This window comes from Talpa europaea (genome assembly GCF_964194135.1).
Source record: "Talpa europaea genome assembly, chromosome: 9".
In the NCBI taxonomy this organism is placed as follows: domain Eukaryota; kingdom Metazoa; phylum Chordata; class Mammalia; order Eulipotyphla; family Talpidae; genus Talpa; species Talpa europaea.
Window position 1 is genome coordinate 95425192 of NC_140076.1, and position 18842 is coordinate 95444033.

General features: G+C 41.4%; 2 protein-coding genes across 2 annotated transcripts in view; one reads left to right on the plus strand and one right to left on the minus strand.

The window, feature by feature from the left end:
* Positions 1 to 3374: 3374 nt before the first annotated feature.
* Positions 3375 to 3683, minus strand: LOC311177713 (U6 snRNA-associated Sm-like protein LSm3; the record flags this gene model as incomplete). The annotated part of the gene is made up of 1 exon (XM_084243967.1): positions 3375 to 3683. The coding sequence occupies one exon, from the start codon at positions 3681 to 3683 to the stop codon at positions 3375 to 3377; it is 309 nt and encodes a 102-aa protein (XP_084100093.1).
* Positions 3684 to 7698: 4015 nt separating this feature from the next.
* Positions 7699 to 18842, plus strand: part of DR1 (down-regulator of transcription 1) — a gene marked incomplete at both ends in the record, with an annotated part of 15750 nt that continues 4606 nt past the window's right edge. The window contains 2 exons of the mRNA XM_084242957.1: positions 7699 to 7918; positions 16453 to 16616. Of these exons, the coding sequence (XP_084099083.1) occupies positions 7699 to 7918; positions 16453 to 16616 (384 nt within the window). The remainder of the gene's footprint in view (positions 7919 to 16452; positions 16617 to 18842) is intronic.

Consider the following 18842-nt stretch of genomic DNA (forward strand, 5'->3'; position numbering starts at 1 on the left):
ATTCTTTTTCCTGGTCCCTTATTTAAGTTTTCTAGATTCCTGCTATGAGTGAGACCATCCGGTATTTTTCTTTTTCTTTCTGACTTATTTTGCTGAGCATGATCCCTTCCAGCTCCACCCATGTTGCTGCAAATTGCATGTGTTTATCTTTTTTGAATGCTGAGTAATATTCCATGGTGTATATGCACCACATCTTCTTGATCCAGTCATCTATTTTTGGGCATCTGGGTTGTTTCCAAAGCTTAGCTGTTATAAATAGTGCTGCTATAAACATATGGGTGCAGGTGCTCTTTGGAATTGATGTTTCTGTCTCTTTTGGGTAAATACCTAGGAGTGGAATTGCTGGATCATATGGAAGCTCTATGTTTAGTAGGTCCAGAAATCTCCACACAGCTCTCCATAGTGGTTGGACCAGTTTGCCCTCCCACCAGCAGTGCAGGAGAGTTCCTTTTTCTCCACAACTCGCCAACATTTGTTGTTGCTAGTTTTTTTAATATGTGCCATTCTCACTGGTATAAGAGTAGTTTTGATTTACATTTCCCTGATTACAAGTGATCATGTGATGTATTTTGTTTCTTCTTCAGCTCTTTCCTTCTCTATCAAAATCCCACTCAGGCTTCAAGACTTAGTTAAAATGTTGAATCCTCCATAAAGGCCTCCTTCCTCCCTGTTGCTATGTTAGTTGCTCCTTCTTGGTATACTCTTAGCTTCTATGTCTACAACAGTATTTTGTTTGTTTGTTTGTTTTTCAAAGATTTATTTTTATTTGTGCATACAAGAACTGGAGTGTAGGCCAGAGATGAGAGGATTCATCAGAGGCAGAGTGGTGAGCAGAACAGGCAAATTGACTGAAATGCATTGCTGAGGGGAGCAGCAAGCTAGAGAATAGGAGGGTTAGCTCCCTGGTGGGGGATTGAACTCAGGCCACAGTGGCTGGCCATAGCTTGATAGTGCTGAGACTTTAACCCCTGTGCCACCAGGGAGGCCCTGCAACAGTATTTTATTTCAATCTAGTTTATATTCTGATTTACCCAACAGATTAAAACAAGAAAGATTTTGATTCATCTTTATTTCTCCCATATCACACAACAGTAGACATTAAGTTGTTGAATGAAGGCAGGAGTCAGAAGTCATCTTGTCTTCTTTTTCTACTGCCTATAGAACATCACTTCCTTAAATGTCTACTGTTGTCTCAAACCCAAACAGCTGGAAGGAAGAACAACATCTCTCAACTATTCCCTGTCAATTTTGCTATTTTTGACATTACCTTAATCCCTAATCCCACTTTCTGATGTTTAAAATCTTGTAATTATATTTAACTAATCTGTTTCCTTGACTGTCTAGGAGCCAAACTGTAAGCTTCTTTCAACTCTATGAAATAATTTTTAGAGGCCTCCCTGGTGGCGCAGCGGGTTAGCGCTGTGCTGTGAAGCTGTCTGCAGCCTCTGCAGTGCGGGTTTGATTCCCTGCCAGCCAGGGAGCTGACCCACATGGCACGTAAGAACTCTCCTGCCTTGCCTGGTGCTCCCCTTAGCAGTGTATTTCACTCAATCTGCCTGTTCTGCTCCCTGCTCTGTCTCTGGTGAATTCTCTCACCCTCCTGCGCCTTTGGCCTATACCCCAGTTCTTGAATAAATAAATTTTGTAAAATCTTTAAAAAAAAAGAAATAATTTTTAGATTCACCTTTTTTTCTCACTCCCATTATTTCCTTCCAGGTATAATGATGATATTTTTAAAAAATAATTATCACCAATTTATTGGGCATTAAGTTCTGAGCTAAATACATTTTTGTAAACATGATGTCATTTGATTTTTAAATCACCACTGTGAAACAGGTATTTTATTTTATAGATAAATTAAAGGTTTAAATGCCCTGCCCAAGATTAGTTAAATGGCAGAATGGGAATGAAACACATATCTGAAGCTCTTTCAAGTTGCGAATGAAGAACAAAAATAGGATTTTTAGGTGGCTATTATGAAGATACACAGGAAGGAAAGAAGTGCAGGAAACTTTCATGGAGGCCTACTATATCAACACTCCAGCGATCCAGTTCTCTTGCTGGGCTTCAGACATTAGTAGTTGAGGCCCTAAAGTTTCTCTTCTTACCCTTCTGTTGCCCTTGTTACAACTGACTAACCTCTCTGCCCTCCTTTTCTGTCTCTCAACTTCTGTTATGTCTGCTGCCCTGTGTGTTTGGCTTTCTCACCTCTTTCACCACTGAATAACACAAAAGCTTTACTTCAATTGAGGCAACCCCCTCACTGTTCCCAGAACAATTTTTATCTCCACAAATTTGTCATGACTTTGAACACAAATGCTTTCTTAATTTCTCTCTACCCATTCAAACAAACAAACAAACAAACAAACAAACAAAATCTACATTTCAAGACTCCATTATTCCTCAACATCTTAGTGGATTCTTGAGTAACTATATGTGTTAAGTCCTCTGGCTGACTCATGATGAACCCATAATCTGAGTAAGAAATAACCTTTTTGGTATTTGCAGGTTGTTTTTTTGTTTGTTTTTTTTAAAGATTTATTTATTTATTTATGCGTACAAGAACTGGCATACAGGCCAGAGGTGTGGGGGGTGAGAGGATTCACCAGAGACAGCAAGGGGAACAGAACAGGCAGATTGACTGAAATACGCTGCTGAGGGGAGCAGCAGGCTAGACAGAGAGTTCTGCTGCAACATGTGGGTCACCTCCCGGGGATAGAACTCTAGTTGCAGTGGCTGTGGATAGATTCATAGTGCTGTGTCTTAACCCCTTGCACCACCAGGGAGGCCCCAGGTTATTTGTTCTTATAACATAAATTAGCCTATCCTGTTGGCTATATTGACTTCAGGGAATTTAGCTTTCCCAAGGTCTACTTATCTGTAAAGTGGAGATTAAAACAGTGCCTATCTTAAAATGTTGCTCTGAGGATTAAATGAGGTAATATAGTTAAAGGTACTTAGGTAAATGTTACATTAGATTTGGGATCTCTAAAGTGCTAATTTCCAAGGAACATGAAGGTTTCACTAACCATTCACACCAAAATGAATATAACCAGAATGTAATTTTATTGGGGGAATACACTTTACAATAATATAAGCATACAATTTATTTATTTATTTATTTATTTATTTTTTACCCCTGAAAAGGTTTTCGGCCTTGTTGACCACATTTATTGGAAGGGTTGGAGAAAAATAAAAATGCCATTTAGCTTAAGAAATTGTGAGTTATCTGCAAATCAACACATTTCAGGAGTGGAAGAATCCTTGATCATTTCTTAATATCAAAATTTACGCAGGTGTCTCTGAGCATCTTCTACATCTAAAGAGCAATCGCACAAAGTCTCCTATTTTCCACATGGGATAAATTCTTTGTTTCAGCCAACTCTCAATGGAGGGGCAACTAGAACAACACCATCTCCCCGGACAAAGAGCATCGGGATATTCCGTTTTGTTGATTTATAGATTTCTTCATATGTTTCCTCATCAATTTCTATAGTAGTTACAGTTTCTTCCACATCTCCCAATATCATATTTAAATGTTGATCATAAGCATGTAATCTGCCTCGAAGCTCTCTGTCATTTCTCATTTTCACATAAATTCGTTCATCCAAGCTGAGCCTAATGAGATCCAGGGGTTCTTCTACAGTGTTTGTAGTTTGTTGCTGGTCCACGTCGTCCGCCATGTTTCAAACCCTGCGCCCTTTCCCGCCTCTCGCGAGAGCTAAGCATACAATTTAATTGACAGCAAAAAAAAAAAAAAATGGGGGGGAGAGGTAATGAACCCCTTGGCAAAGTTCTGGACTCTGGTCATGCACAATGAGCATAGAGTCAGCCTGGAGAGTTCCTGACAGTGTCCCATTTATAGAAAAGTGAAGGCCACTCCTCAAAGCAAGAGTCCCTTGCGGTGCTTCCCAAACCTAGAGAAGGCTTCAGGACTATGGGGATGTCCCTAAGTATCTCAAATTTCCTTAAATCCGTGCCTGTAATTATGTCACTTTTTAAAGGCATATTATCAGAACCACCTGTTAATTTTGATTTAGGTAGGGTATCTCTGCACAGCCAGGTTTTTAATCTCTTTGCCTTTCATATGTCTGTTTATCAGTGTCTGTATAAATAAGTTGCCTTTTAAATGCAAACTTAAGCCACTCTTATCTCAATTTCTTCCACCTTTGATCAGTCAGGGTCATTACAATAAGTAAAAGTATTTAACATGGTGTTAAGCACAAAATAAGTATCTGCTAGATGTCATTAATTTTTATGTTTCTATTATCACCTACTAATAATTGGTGTGTTTGCCTGGGACAAATGAGCATAATGGAGAGTATTACTTCAAATTACAAAAGTTATATTGTCAGTAATGAAAACCTGAACATATACAAATTAACATGTTTTAATATTACTATAGGCTTAGCCTAACTCATCTTAAAAACCGCTGTATTTTTAAAATATTGTTAATTTTGGGATAACATGAAAAGTTATTTCATATATACTAAAACCTTTTTTTTCTTTACATTTTAACTGGTCTCCTTGAGTTCTCATAAAACTCTTATAGGAAAGAGATGTTATCCTTAATTTCAAGAGCCTGTTTAGCATAGAGATAGATGGGGTCCAAATTAGCATATTTCATGATCTCACATTACTGTTAATAAATTTTCAGCCTATCATGTATAGATTGCTATTGACAACTGACTAGACCTGACAAAAATGTTAACACTAACATCCATATAAAACTTCATAATGTTCAGTGCCTTTACATATAATCTCATTTGACTGAATGCTGAGTTAAATTCTACTTGCATTTTAACTGAAGAACATACCTATCAGAGTTAACTAAAGTCAGAAATCTGGGCTGGAACCTAGATCTCCTAGCATAAACATTCCATGCTTATGTTACTACAGAAACTTGTCATAATAAACCATTACTGGAATAACAAGTGTGTTCCATTGATGTATGGATCATAAGCTTGTAAGTCTACATAGCATAAATGTTTTGTGAAGAAGAACAATTACTATTTTACATTTTTTTTCAGAAATGGTAACATTTGGGTCAATGATATCTCTGGGAACATTTTTTGCTAGCTAGCTTTGTCAGACTAATATACTTGACAAGGTCAAGATAAATTTAGACAATATAATTCTTTAATCCAACAGTAAATTGACTTACAAAGTAACACTGATACAGGGCAGGGAGAGGGGCAGCCCAAACCCGGCAAACCTGCTTATTCTAAATGGGTTCTACCGTCCACAGCATCAACACAAAACATACGAGACTTTAATGGGAAGGAACTTTAATACAATTAAGAAACAATACAGGAAAGGCAAAGAATCTAGTTTCTAAATCAAGCACCCAAAGTTACCCATCTCCTAGTGGGTAAAACTCCATCCAAATGGGATTGGCCCAGAGGAAGGCCCCAAAGCCTGCCACAAGTCTAAAGCATCATCCAGTGGGGACCCATAGAAAAGGGTCAGAAACAACCAGACAAGCCCGGAAGGAAAAGAGCAAAATCAAAATCAAGATAAAAGCTGCCACTGTCACCTCCCCATGGGTCTCACCCACATCTGTGTCACCCAGTCCACGACCAAAAGGCAAGCGCAGTTTCTTCACGTGTCTCTAGGCTCCATGCGCCTCCACCAGGTCTCCTCCTGGCTCCATCCTGCTTCTTTCCTCAGTCTCTTCTGCAGCTTCTTCTCTCCCCTGCTTAGCTCCACCCTCCATTTGGGTGGGGCAGGGAACCTGGAACCTCCCCCTTTCCTGGGGACCACCCTGTTACACCACCACATAAAGAGCTAACATCTAAGTCAACAGTTTTACATTCCTATTTTGAAGAAAAATTTTAAATAGTTTTATCAAAGAAATTTTTGACTAAATTTAGTAGCACTCACAAAACGACTACACCTTATAAATCATAGAAATGGCAAGTGTACAGAAGAAAATGCTCAATGAAAATGCTCAATGAAAACAAGTGTAATTAACTAGGACCTCCTTGAGGTGCCACCGCTGGAGTTCTAGATAAAAATAAAACGTTTTTTAAGAAAACCATTTCAAATACACCAGTTGCTGGCGTGTGTATCAGTAACAATGTATCTGATTAAATTGCAACCACGCTGATTTAAATGTTCTCGTTTACTGCGAAATTGCAACACTTCACTATTTATAAAATAGACTCTTCTTCCAAATGCGTAAGACGAAAGTTTTTTAAAAATAACATTTTTGGTGACGAATTTGACGCGCAGTACTATTACTAATTACCCTGGAGAGAAGGAAAAATCAATTGCTTATAACTTTACTTTTTTCCCTCTCCAAAAGCAAAACGCCATGAACAATGACCAAGTTGGAAGCTCTTAACGTGGCTCACTGGGTGCTCTTTGAAAGTTCGCTAGGTTGGGTCTTATTTCTCGTTTCTGGCGTAGCCATTAGTTGTGACGGAGACGGCCAGTCACTTCCCCGAATGTTTCCTTCCCCATAAAATAGGAGACCACAGAGCGCTTTGATCTGAGTAACATTTATTAGGTATCAAAAGCTCTTCAGGGGCGCGCGCGCACACGCGCACGCGCACACAGCCTCTCTCCAGTGGGTTTCCCCAATCCCACCCCCGAACCCCAAGTCCGAGCCTCGTTCTTCTTTCTTTATCCCAGCCCGGGTCTTTAGGGAGCAGGAAAGTTATTTTAACGAAATCCTGATCTCCTTTGTCTCCGACCATGGCTGGGGCAGGTTTCGAACTCCCGGTCGGCTGGGCGCCCGCAGAAGCCACGCAGCCCGGCCCGTCCGCCCACGCAGCCCATCCGAGTCGGGGGCGAGCGCGCGCTCCGGGCTCTCGGAACCGCGCGGCGCACCTGGCCCGGCCCGGGGCGCGCGTCGGGGAGGCGGGCGGCGGAAGCTGTTGGCGGCGCGAGCTGCCGGCGGCGCGGCTGGGCGTGCCCGGCGGCGCGGGTGGGGGCAGGGCAACGGCCACTTCCGGACGTCGGTCTGGGAGGGCGGGGGGAGCGGGGGCGAGGCTTCCGGCCGCGCAAAGGGTGTCGGGAGAGGCTTACAGCAAACCTTCGTCCCCGGCCTCTGGAGGGACCACCGTTACCTCGGCGTCGGCTTCCACCTTCCGCGTTCGGGCCAAACGGCCACGGCGGCCGCCGCTGCCGCTGCCCTTGTGCCTGGCTCTGCCCTGACTCGTTCCCAGGCGGCCGCCCGGGCTCCGGGAGCTGCAGCGGTCGCGTCCGACATGTTGTGAGGCGGCGGCGCGGGTGTCTGCAGGATGGTTTGGCGGAGGCGGCGGCAAAGTCTGCTGGCGGCGGCGCCTGGGGGGGCCCCGGCCCTGTAGAGCCGCGCCCGCTGGGCGCCCGCGGTGCCGCCGCGAGGCCGGCGTCCCCGCACCCTCCTGCGCCCCGGCGCCGCTGGGACCCGGCCAGACGGCCGCGCCCGCCCCTCTGAGGAGACTCGAAGGCGGCTCCCCGGTGGTCGGATTCCCACAGCCCCTTCCCGTCTGTCCCCCGCACCCGAGCGGGGCGAGCCCGGAGTCCCCAGCCCCTGGGCTCCCTCGGCCTCCCCCAAACCACACACGCGGGCGCCCCCGCCCTCGCGAGGCGGCGCCTCCCCCTCACACCCCGCCGCGGGACCGTCCCCGAAGGCGGCCCTGAGGGAAGCCCGGGTGGGGGGTGCAGCGAGCTGGGGCGCTCCTAGCAGCGGGGGCGCGCGGGGGAGCGGCGATGGCGTCCTCGTCGGGCAACGACGACGACCTCACGATCCCCAGAGCGGCCATCAATAAGATGATCAAAGAGACGCTCCCGAACGTGCGGGTGGCCAACGACGCGCGCGAGCTGGTGGTGAACTGCTGCACGGAATTCATCCACCTGATATCGTCCGAAGCCAATGAGATTTGCAACAAATCGGAGAAGAAGACCATCTCGCCGGAGCACGTCATCCAAGGTAAGCCGGCGGCGGGCGCGGGCTTCGGCCCGGGGCCGCGCGAGCCGCTCGCGTCCGAGCCTGCGCGGCCCCTGCCGGGTCCCGGGACGCGAGACGCCGCGAGGGCGTGGGAGCCGCCGCCGCCCGGATACGCCCACGTGCGGAGTCTCGTGGGGCGCTTCATTCAGCCGGCGCCGCGGAGGACCGGGAGCGCCCGGGTCAGGTAACAGCTTCCGAAGAGCGAGTCGTAGTGGAGGGCTCAGCTTACACCCGGCGAGCCGAGCCTGCGGGGATTTCTCCGGTCTGAAGTGGAACCTAGGCGTGGCCGCGGGGGGATCGCCTGCCGGCGGTGTAGCCGAGGTCGTGGCAACGGAGAGGAGCCCGGCCGTTCTCCCGTGGAAAGTTGAGGTGTAGACAGGTGCCCAAAGCGGGAGTGGAGGCAGCCCGCCTTCCCCGCCCCGTCTTGTCACTAAGGCAGAGGAAAAGCTGAGCTTTCTAACACAGGAGTGAAGAAACGCGTGCCCGGAATGTGTTCAGCGTTGTGAAACTTACTGATGAAATGTACATCTGTAAGTGTCACTGGAATAAAGTAGACGTCCTGAAAAATAGTTTGGGGACCCTCGCGTTCATCAAGTTCCCTAAGCCTCCAGTTCTTGTCTGTGGGAGCAGGGTGCAAGTTCTTTAATCGATCCTTCCCTCCCTCCCCCTTCCTTTCTCCTCCTTTCTCTCCATCCCATTTCTTCCCTCCTTGCTTTATTTTTCTTTTATGTGGCCTGCTTTGTTCAATGGAGAGAAAATTTTAAAGCTTGGACCGAAAGATTGTAAGTTTGTTTTATTGGTTTCCCTTCCCCCCCACCCCACCCCCGGAATATTTCCTGGACCTTCCCTGCTGCGGTTCCCATTTAGGTGTGTATACACTCTAACTTTTACTGAACAGGGCCTCTGAAAGTTTCAGTAGTTTCTTGTGTTAGAAAGGATTTAGTCCAGTAACAGGCATTTATGGAACCATATTCTCATGGTTTGTCTCCAGGGTGGAGAAACATTAATAATATTTTGGAAAGCACTTTCTGTGACTTTCACATATATTCTTAAGAAAAGTTGTATTCCGTTTGAGGTGAGAACTTGCCTTTATAATCAAAATTCTAACCATTTCTTGATTGCTTTTGAAGTTAATAAAATGGTTAATTTTAATCACTTTGGTAGGCAGGTGGTGGTCTGCCATTTTATTTTAATGATTTAGCCTTTTAAAAGGTGCCTTTCCTGTTATTTTGAGGTGGAGAGGACATCTGCTTAGATTCACCATCTCCAATATGTTACTGTCAATATTGACAAAAGGATCAAATGATTCATTTTTGATCTTTAATGGTGTAAGGTAAAGGTAGATTTAAAATCTGCTCTGCTAATTCCATTTCAACACACAAGGAGAAAAAAGTCCCTAGTAAAACACATATTTGATTATAAAACTGGTATTTTTTTCCCTTCTCATTTGGTGTGTTGAACACTCTGGCAAGTAAAATGAAAGCCAAGTTGTCTATTTTTTCTCTGGTGTTTTTATTTTTTGCTTTCTGTGTGTGATTGTTGTCGTAAGTCTTTCACAAGATTATCCAACACAGATAGCTGTAATTTCCTTTTACAACTCCTATAAAAGAAAAAGAATCTTTTATCAACATTGCCTTTCTAATGAAAATTGCAAAAGATTTCAAAAGGATCTGCCTAAACATTTGTTGACACCACAGAAGTGGGGATGGTTCCAAAAATCTAATAATACATTACAATCTGTCTTCTTGGGTAGAGTTTATTCTTTTCTAGGATATATTTAGATTTCTGATTGACATGATGGAATAAAAGTGCAGCTGTAGCAAATGGTATACTAAATAGTTCAACTTTGGAATATGCTGAATTCAGATCAGCATATGCGTCAGAAAGTTCCAATGAAAGAACATTTTCCTTTGTGTACAGAGGATGATTTATTAATTTAAAAAATCACATTTTGACCTGTTATAAATTTATAAATTTACCTTTTTTCCCTTTTATTATTGCTGTGAAGTGTATAAGGACATATATTTTTGCCCCAAATTCTCCCCAGTTGGGAGAATAGATTGTATGCATAAATTACAGACTAAAGCTGGTAAACCATGTGGATAAGATATTTTTTATACTTTTCTGTTAGCACTGATTAAATAGGAACAAAAGATATATCCAGGTAAATAATAATGTACTTTTTAAAGTGATAGAATTCTTTTACTTTGAACTTGGGATTTTTTTAAATAATAAATTTAATGAACTACGCTTTGCTTCAGGACATTTCTCTAGTTCAGTTTGCCACTTTGCTTTACCTTGTCAGAGCAAATTAAGTATTTGAAGCAGTTCTGTAAAATGCAAGTTGAAATTGAAATGATTTTATTGGCCAGTAAATATGTGAAAAACTTAGTTAAATTAAAAAGTGATTTCTAAATGTTTTGCTTATTTTAAGTTTATTAAAGTAGACTTGGTATTGAAGATCACAAATACAGAAATAGACGGAGTTATAAGCTTCTGTGAACACATATTCTTAAATGAGTTCTAACATGTTCTGCTGAATTGTGGAAAGGATTGACTTTGAGTCAAGAGCTTCAAGTTCTACACTGGAAAGTCTTTGGCCTAAGGCACATCAGTACGGTTACCCCATTTAAGTATAAATGATGCCAGTGGTTTCAGGTATAATTTGCAGTTACTGAGAATCAGTCAGAGTTGAGAGCCTTACATGAAATATGCTACAATAAATTATAATTTTCAATATTTGTAGTAATGTAGATTAAAATACAAAACTGAAAGTCTGTTCTGTTTAACCTTATATCATACTGCCATTTATAAATCCAAGTGTAAATAAAAATATTTTAAGTGATAGTATTTTCTTTGTGCACTTTTAATCTCTTGCTGTCTTTTTTTTTCCACATTTATGAGAATAGTTACTGAAAGTAGTGAAAGTTTGAAAAGGTCTCTGAAGCCTCCCTTCTTTAACAAATTGAGTTGCTCCAGTCTGTCTGCATTGAAGAACTTTTAAAATTTTTTGGTTACTCTCTCTCTGGTACTTTTATAAAATGCAATAAAAATGGACTACTAGAAAAACGGTGGCGGGGGGAGGGGACAAAGTTCAATTTTTTGTTATTAGATTCAGTAGACCTAAAATTACTCTGTCAAATTGCTATGAAGGTTCTTTTCCCCTCCTCCAGTTTTGTTAAGATAAATGGCATATAACATTGTTTAAGTTTGAGGTAGACAGCATGATTATTTGATGTATGTATATATTGCAAAATGATAACCACCATAAGTTTAGTTAACACAGCCATCATCTCATATTGTTACATTTTTGCTATGGAGTTTCTTAAATGTTTACTGAAATTTACATCTTTATTATGGACTTTACAAGTTGTTCTTGCACAAGTCCATGAACCATACTTTGAGCAGCTCTACTCTAAAACTTAAACCACAGTCTGTTTTGCAAAGTGGATGTGAAATAGTTTTGAAATCAAAGTATCTGAGTGATTGTTGAGAAGTTGTAATAATAAAAATGAGAATGGTATATTTTCTAAATAATCATCTATACAGGGCCTCCCCTGGTGGCGCAGCGGTTGAGCGCTGGGCTGCGAAGCTGCCTGCAGGCTCTGCAGCGCCTGTTCGATCCCCGGCCACTGGCGAGGATCCCACAGGGCGCGCAGACCTCTCCTGCCACCCGCTGCTCCGCTCAGCAGTGTATTTCGTCCTTCCGTCTGTCTGTTCTGTTCCCCGGCCTGGCTCTGGTGAATTCTCTCACCCTCCCGCGCTTCTGACTATACCCAGTGCTGGTATAAATAAATAAATAAATCTTAAAAAACAAAAACTGCTAAACTCTTTAAAAAAAAAATCATCTATACTGATATTTCCCCCCAAAAGAACACATGTAATTTCCCTTGCAAAATCTAGTACATAATTTTGTGCTTTTATCAAAACTGTTATTTTCCTTAAAATTTATGTATCTGTTGTTTTTGTTTTCCTTCTGCCCACTTAATAATACTGCTATATAGTTGGCCCTGTGCTAGGTCCTGCTAAGAATACAGAGTAAATGATATTTGATTTTCTGCTCTGCTCTTAGTCTCTCTTTGTCCCATATTCCCAGGAGCCATGATGCCATGGGAAGATGGTTCTTACGGGTCTTCAGAAACCTTTGCCAGGCTAATGAGCCAAGAAGGCGCTAAATCCTCTTAATATATTTTAACATATTTAATGTATATTTTAAGTAAACTACAGCACCACCCTTTTCCTTACATAGAAAATTGAGAAATTAGAGAATGGTCTTTTCTCTAGTTTTTGATGAAAAGCATGCATTTGAAAAGTAATTTACGGGGCCTCCCCGGTGGCGTAGCGGTTGAGCGCTGGGTTGCGAAGCTGCCCGCAGCCTCTGCAGCGCCGGTTCGATCCCCAGCTGCTCCCCGGCCACTGGAGGAGGGTCCCACATGGCGCGCAGACCTCTCCTGCCGCCCGCTGCTCCCCTCAGCAGTGTACTTCGGTCCTTCTGCCTGCTCTGCTCCCAGCTCTGGCTCTGGTGAATTCTCTCACCCTCCCACGCTTCTGACTGTGCCCAGTGCTTGTATAAATAAATAAATAAATCTTTAAAAAAAAAAAAAAAAAAAAGAAAAGTAATTTACGGGTCTCCCCTGGTGGTGCATCGGTTGAGCTCTGGGCTATGATGCTGCCAGCAGCCTCTGTAGTGCGGGTTTGATCCCGGGCCACCGGTGAGGGTCCCACATGGCGTGATAGACCTCTCCTGCCATGCCCGCTGCGCCCCTCAGCAGTGTATTTCGTCAGTCTGCCTGTTCTGTTCCCCACTCTGGCTCTGGTGAATTCTCTCACCCTCCCGTGCTTCTGATTGTACCAGTGTTTGTATAAATAAATAAATCTCAAAAAAAAAAGTAATTTACACAAATGAATGTTGTAACAAAATACTAGAGGAATAGATCACTTGTGTAAAATAAGATAAGCCTGTATTAAGATTTTTGTGGCTGGGTAGGGTTTTTACCTTTTTTCTTTAAAAATGACTTGTTAACATCTGTCTTTCAAATTGAAAAATGTGTACTAAGCATTTTTTCCCCTGCTATAACTTGAACTTCTCTGTGTATAGTTTTAAGATAGATTGCAAAGAGGGTAGCAGGCAGACCTCTAAGGAACAAGTGACACATGTGTTTCTTTACCCAGAATTTTCTTTTTCTTTTTCTGTTTCTTCTGTTTCTTTTTCTATTTATTTTTCTTTTCTTTCTTTTTTTTTGGGCTTTTACTCTGAGATGTTTAGAAACAGGGCCATCAATAGTCCATAAAGTTTCTTTGTATACATTACAAAAAGCTAATCCTTTTTAAAAAAAATCTCTACTACCATTTGCCAGGGACAAGTGTCATAATTAGCATACAAATATGTTTTATGGTATGGTACCATTGTGCACTGAACACTGTAAATGGTTGCCCTTTTTAGTTAGGAGTCATTTTCCTTATCTTTGAAGATCCCTTTGTGTAAAAATGGGAATGGCTACTACTACATGGAAGAAAATTATGTAAAATATCTGTTTGCAAGATACTATGTTGATATCCCTTATCCAAAATGTGTCTAAAATTTGGATTAAAATCAGTGCTTTTTTTTTTTAAAGATTTATTTATGCACACAAGAGTAGGAGTACAGGCCACAGATGTGGGGGTGGGGGGGTGAGGGGACTCACCAAAGACAGAGCGGGAAACAGAACAGGCAGACTAACTAAAATACAGTGCTGAGGGGAGCAGCGAGTGAGACAGGAGAGGTGTGCTTCTCCATGTGGGTTGCTCCCTGGCTGGCCGGGGACTGAACTCGTGCTGTAGAGGCTGCGGATTTGCTTCATAGTGAGGTGCTTAACCCCTTGCGCCTCCAGGGAGGCCCCAGTTTAACATTTTATATTACAAATATATTTGTTCAACTTGAATTGTGTATGTTTATTTAGGTCCTGTATATTAGGGTGCATTCTTACATGAAGAGAAAAAAATTAAGATAAACAATACTCTTAAATTGACTGAATGACCCTTCATGCTAGATACTGTGCCTTAAATTGGTTGTTTTTTTTTTTAAAGATTTATTTATTTGTACAAGAACTGGGGTACAGGCCAGATGTGCACGAGGGTGAGAGGATTCACCAGAGATAGAGCAGGGAACAGAACAGGCAGACTGACTGAAGACACTGCTGAGGGGAGCAGTGGGCGAGACAGGAGAGAGGTCTGCCACGCCATGTGGGTAGCTCCGTGGCCAGCGGGGATGGAACCGGCACTGCAGAGGCTGCGGACAGCTTCACAGTGCTGCGTTCAACTGTCTGCGCCACCAGGGAGGCCCAGTGTGCCTTAGATTGTTAACAAAAATTGTTAAGAACAGTCCTTAAACTAATAAAAATGTAATCCATGAATACTTAGTTTTGTTCCTTCTATGGGATAACCTCTATTCTAATCTCATTAATTCATTTCTTTTTCACAGAAACTGGATCTGATGTTTTAGAGGCACAGAGATGAAGAAACTTACCTAGTGTCACACAGCTAATAAGAGGCAGTGTTGGGGGTCAACCCTGTCAGCCTCGGGACCTGTATGCTTAACCACTACACTACTTAGTCGTAGGAAGAAATGAAATAGGTGCTATTCTCACTTTAGAGATGGAAAGCTGAAGCTTAGAGATATTAAGCAATGTATCCAAGGTTATACAAATACAGTGACAACCACATTTGAAATTTTACATGTATCTGATTTCAAAGGGGGAGATTATTTCTGTCTAGGAGGATCAAGCAGACTTCATTTGAAGATGGAGTTTGATCTGCACCTTGAATGAATAACCTTCAACATGAATGTGGGAAACTGGGGCCTGTTTGGAAACACTGAGTAGTCAAATTTAGCAGAACTATAAGGGTATTTAATGGGAGAAGTAAACCTGGAATGGCAATGTGGGGTTAGATCCTGGAGAAGCTTGGTGTAGGACTGAGGAAATCAGATTTTCTTTAGAAAGTGGTGGGAAACCATAAATCATTCACTTGGATTTATTTGGTATGGTCTCCAGCCAGTATTATTGAAAATATACTACTGTGCTCGTGCCTTTAACAACAACAAAAAAGTTTGTCTTAAATTCGACTTACAGCATTGGCACTTTAAAAGTGGTCTGTCAATTCAAATGAAAACAAATGCAAGCTGCCCAATTTTCACTTAATTTTCCATTATGCCCCAAGCTCCTTGATGTTTAGAATTATGTGGTGGTTTTAATTTGATATACAAAACTCAGAATAATGCCTTAGTGAGATTTTTGGATGTACCATGGAGAGGTAGGAACAATAAGTTAACTTAGTTAAAATTTAATAGTACTCTGTTTTTTGGAATCAGATTATTTCTCAAGAAGATTGATCAAAGCAGCTAACATTCAAAGTAAAGTTCTAAATCTTTCAAACTGTCTCTAAAAAAACCACAGCCTACATGGAAATGTAGATTTGCAAAGGTATATTTGATGTCCTCCCTGAGGATCAAATCCCTAAAGTAAAGATTCAAGGCATCTTTACTGAGGGCAGCTTGATTCATCATAATTGTTCAAAGACTTCAAGAACTGATGAACTAAGTTCATTTGTTGTGGTGGTGGTGGTGTTTTTTTTTTTAACCGCCTGTATTTCATCATTGGGTCAGAAAATATGCCTTGGGGTAGTAGCTATTATATAGAAAACTATAAGAGATGACTTTAAATGCTGTGAACTAAAAATATTTTATGCCTTGTCTTTCTGGATTACAGAAGATATTTAGAGAGTGCATGCATTATCTTGTTGTAAAATGTTCTTTCTAAATGAAAAAATAAAGGGTTAGAATTTTTCGCTAATGCTTTTTTCTATCTTTAATAGTGTTCCTTTAACCCATTTTTTCTACCAAATCACATGAAATGTTTTTATGGTGCTTCCTGTTAAGTTTTATTAAGAGAAACTTGTTGGCTGAATGTAAATGCTGAATTACATAAGTTATTTCCATCAGTGCTTTTTATCTGTGCTAAAATAGTTTCCTGTTAGTATATTGGATAAAAGAATTTATTTTTTCTTTTATCCCGTCCAATTAAAATTTAGGATATGTATTACCACCCACTTTTTCTAAACCAAATGGCAGAAAATATGTTAACAAATATATTCCAAGTATTTTGCTTTTTTATATTTGAGAAAGTGATTGATGTTTAATTTATTGCGAGGGTTATAGGAAAAAATGTTTTCTTACTAAAACCACATGTTGTTACATTGGATTTTTTTTCTTACAGGAAAGGCTTTAGTTTTTTAAAAGTTAGAAAGAAAGGGAAAAGTGAAGTCCTGGGCCTTCAGAGCTTACTTAAGTTTTAACTAATATGTTACGTAATATTAAGCAAGTCGATAAATATTTTTTCTTAACCATCCAGATAATTTCTGTCACCTATAAAATAGATTAAATTGTTACAAAATAACAACCTTGGCCTCAAAATAAAGAAAGTAGGTGAGGGAAAAGCTATGTTTTATGACTCCTTCATGTTTTCATTTCCTTCCCCTAGCACTAGAAAGTTTGGGCTTTGGCTCTTATATCAGTGAAGTAAAAGAAGTCTTACAAGAATGCAAGACAGTAGCATTAAAAAGAAGAAAGGCCAGTTCTCGTTTGGAAAATCTTGGCATTCCAGAAGAAGAGTTGCTGAGACAGCAACAGGAATTATTTGCAAAGGTAATTAATGCATTTTAAATTATTTTCATTTGAGTCCTGCCCTTTTTGCTAACAAATCATACTGGTTTCTGAAATCATTTCCTCAATCAACTTTTGTACCCAGAGAAATTTTTTTTCCTGTGTCTGAGTCAGTCTGATGTGTTTTTTTGTTTTTTGTTTTTTTTTTTAAGATTTATTTATGCATATAAGAACTGGGGTACAGGCCAGAGATGTGGGGGGTGAGGATTCACCAGAGACAAAGTGCAGAACAGAACAGGCGGACTGACTGAACTACACTGCTGAGGGGAGCATTGGGCGAGTCAGGAAAGGTCTGCTGCGCCATGTGGGTAGCTACCTGGCTGGAGATAGAACTCATGCTGCAGTGGTGTCTTAACCCCTGTGCCACCAGGAAGGCCTCTCTGTCTGATGTTTAGATCTGGCCAGTTTGCCTCTGTTTGGCCACTTTATATATAAAAGCAAATGTTTGCAGCAACCTATTTAAGGAGAACAACTCTAAGTAACTGCTGAGATTTTACTTTGATTTTTTTCAAGACGGAATGACTATTTAAAAGCATGAAAAATATACCTAAACATTCTTAAGAATTAAAACAATGGGCCGGTTAGAAAATAATACATCAACTAGGTTATACTATATTAAATTAGGTCTTTAATACACCTGGCTTCTTTAATACACCTGTCTTTAATAATCTGGCGGCTTCTTTGAAATTGTAAGGCACTTTTTTAGTTGAATAGAAGAGTTGAGATTTTCTACCAATTATTGTAATTACCATTAAACTGGGAAGTATAATTTTAGATAGTCTTTTCCAGATAAGCCCTATAGCTGTTGTATTTATAGTCATAATGACCAGTTTGAAAAAGCATCTGAAATTTAATATTGGACACCATCAGCTACTATTTATTTTTTTTTTTAAAGATTTATTTATTTATACAAGCACTGGGTACAGTCAGAAGCACGGGAGGGTGAGAGCATTCACCAGAGCCAGAGTGGGGAGCAGAACAGGCAGACTGACGAAATACACTGCTGAGGGGAGCAGCGGGTGGCAGGAGAGGTCTGTGCGCCATGTGGGACCCTCGCTGGCGGCCGGGGATCAAACCGGCGCTGCAGAGGCTGTGGGCAGCTTCGCAGCCCAGCACTCAATTACTGCGCCACCGGGGAGGCCCCGTACAAACATTATTATAATTTATATGAATATGAGATAATAAAGAAGGAGTAGTGGAGGCCTCCCTGGTGGCCTGGGGGTTAAGTCTTACTACTATCACTTCTGTGACCTGAATTCAATCCTTCATTCCACCTGTTCTGCTCCCTATTCTGTCTCTTGTGTATCCTTTCACCCCCTCCCCTCTGGCCTACACCCCACTTCTTGTTTTTGTTTTTGTTTTGTTTAAGATTTATTTGTTTGTTTATACAAGCACTGGATACAGTCCGAAGCACGGGAGGGTGAGAGAATTCGCCAGAGCGGGGAACAGAACAGGCAGACTGACGAAATATACTGCTGAGGGGAGCAGCGGGCATGGCAGGAGAAGTCTGTTGTGCCATGTGGGACCCTTGCCGGGTTGGCCTGGGATCAAACCGGCATTGCAGAGGCTGCGGGCAGCTTCGCAGCCCAGGGCTCAACTGCTGCACCACCAGGGGAGGCCCTGCACCCCAGTTCTTTTACATAAAAATTTAAAAAGAGAAATGGGGTAATGATTTAAAAAAAAATAGTAGCTATTATCTATAGATTCTTTATTATTGCAGATCACCTAACATGTGCCAAATTAAATATTTGATGAAAGAGGGAAAAAAGCTCTGCTAGATACGTTGCATTCTATCCAGGGTTTTTAAGACATAATAAATTTTATTATACTCATTTACATTACTAAGAAAGATGGAGAAACTTGCATGAGATCATTCATTCATTCTGTAGATATTTATTGAGATCCTTCCTATCGGACTTAACTGCTGGGTGCTGTACTTAAGACAGTATATAAAAGAAACATGGCTTCTATCATATTGGAGCTTAGTTTTACTGAAAAGGATTAGCTTTAACAAATAAAACAGGTAGATTCTCTTAGGAAATACTGACTCTTTCTACAATACCGTGCTAATATTCTAGTCACCATTTTGTCTGTTAAATTTATTTTGGAAATTTTAAAGTGAAACATGCTTTATCCTTTCCAGGGCAAAAAAAAAATAATTGAAAGAAATAATTGGCTGACTGTTATGTCTGTGTTTACCTGTTTTTG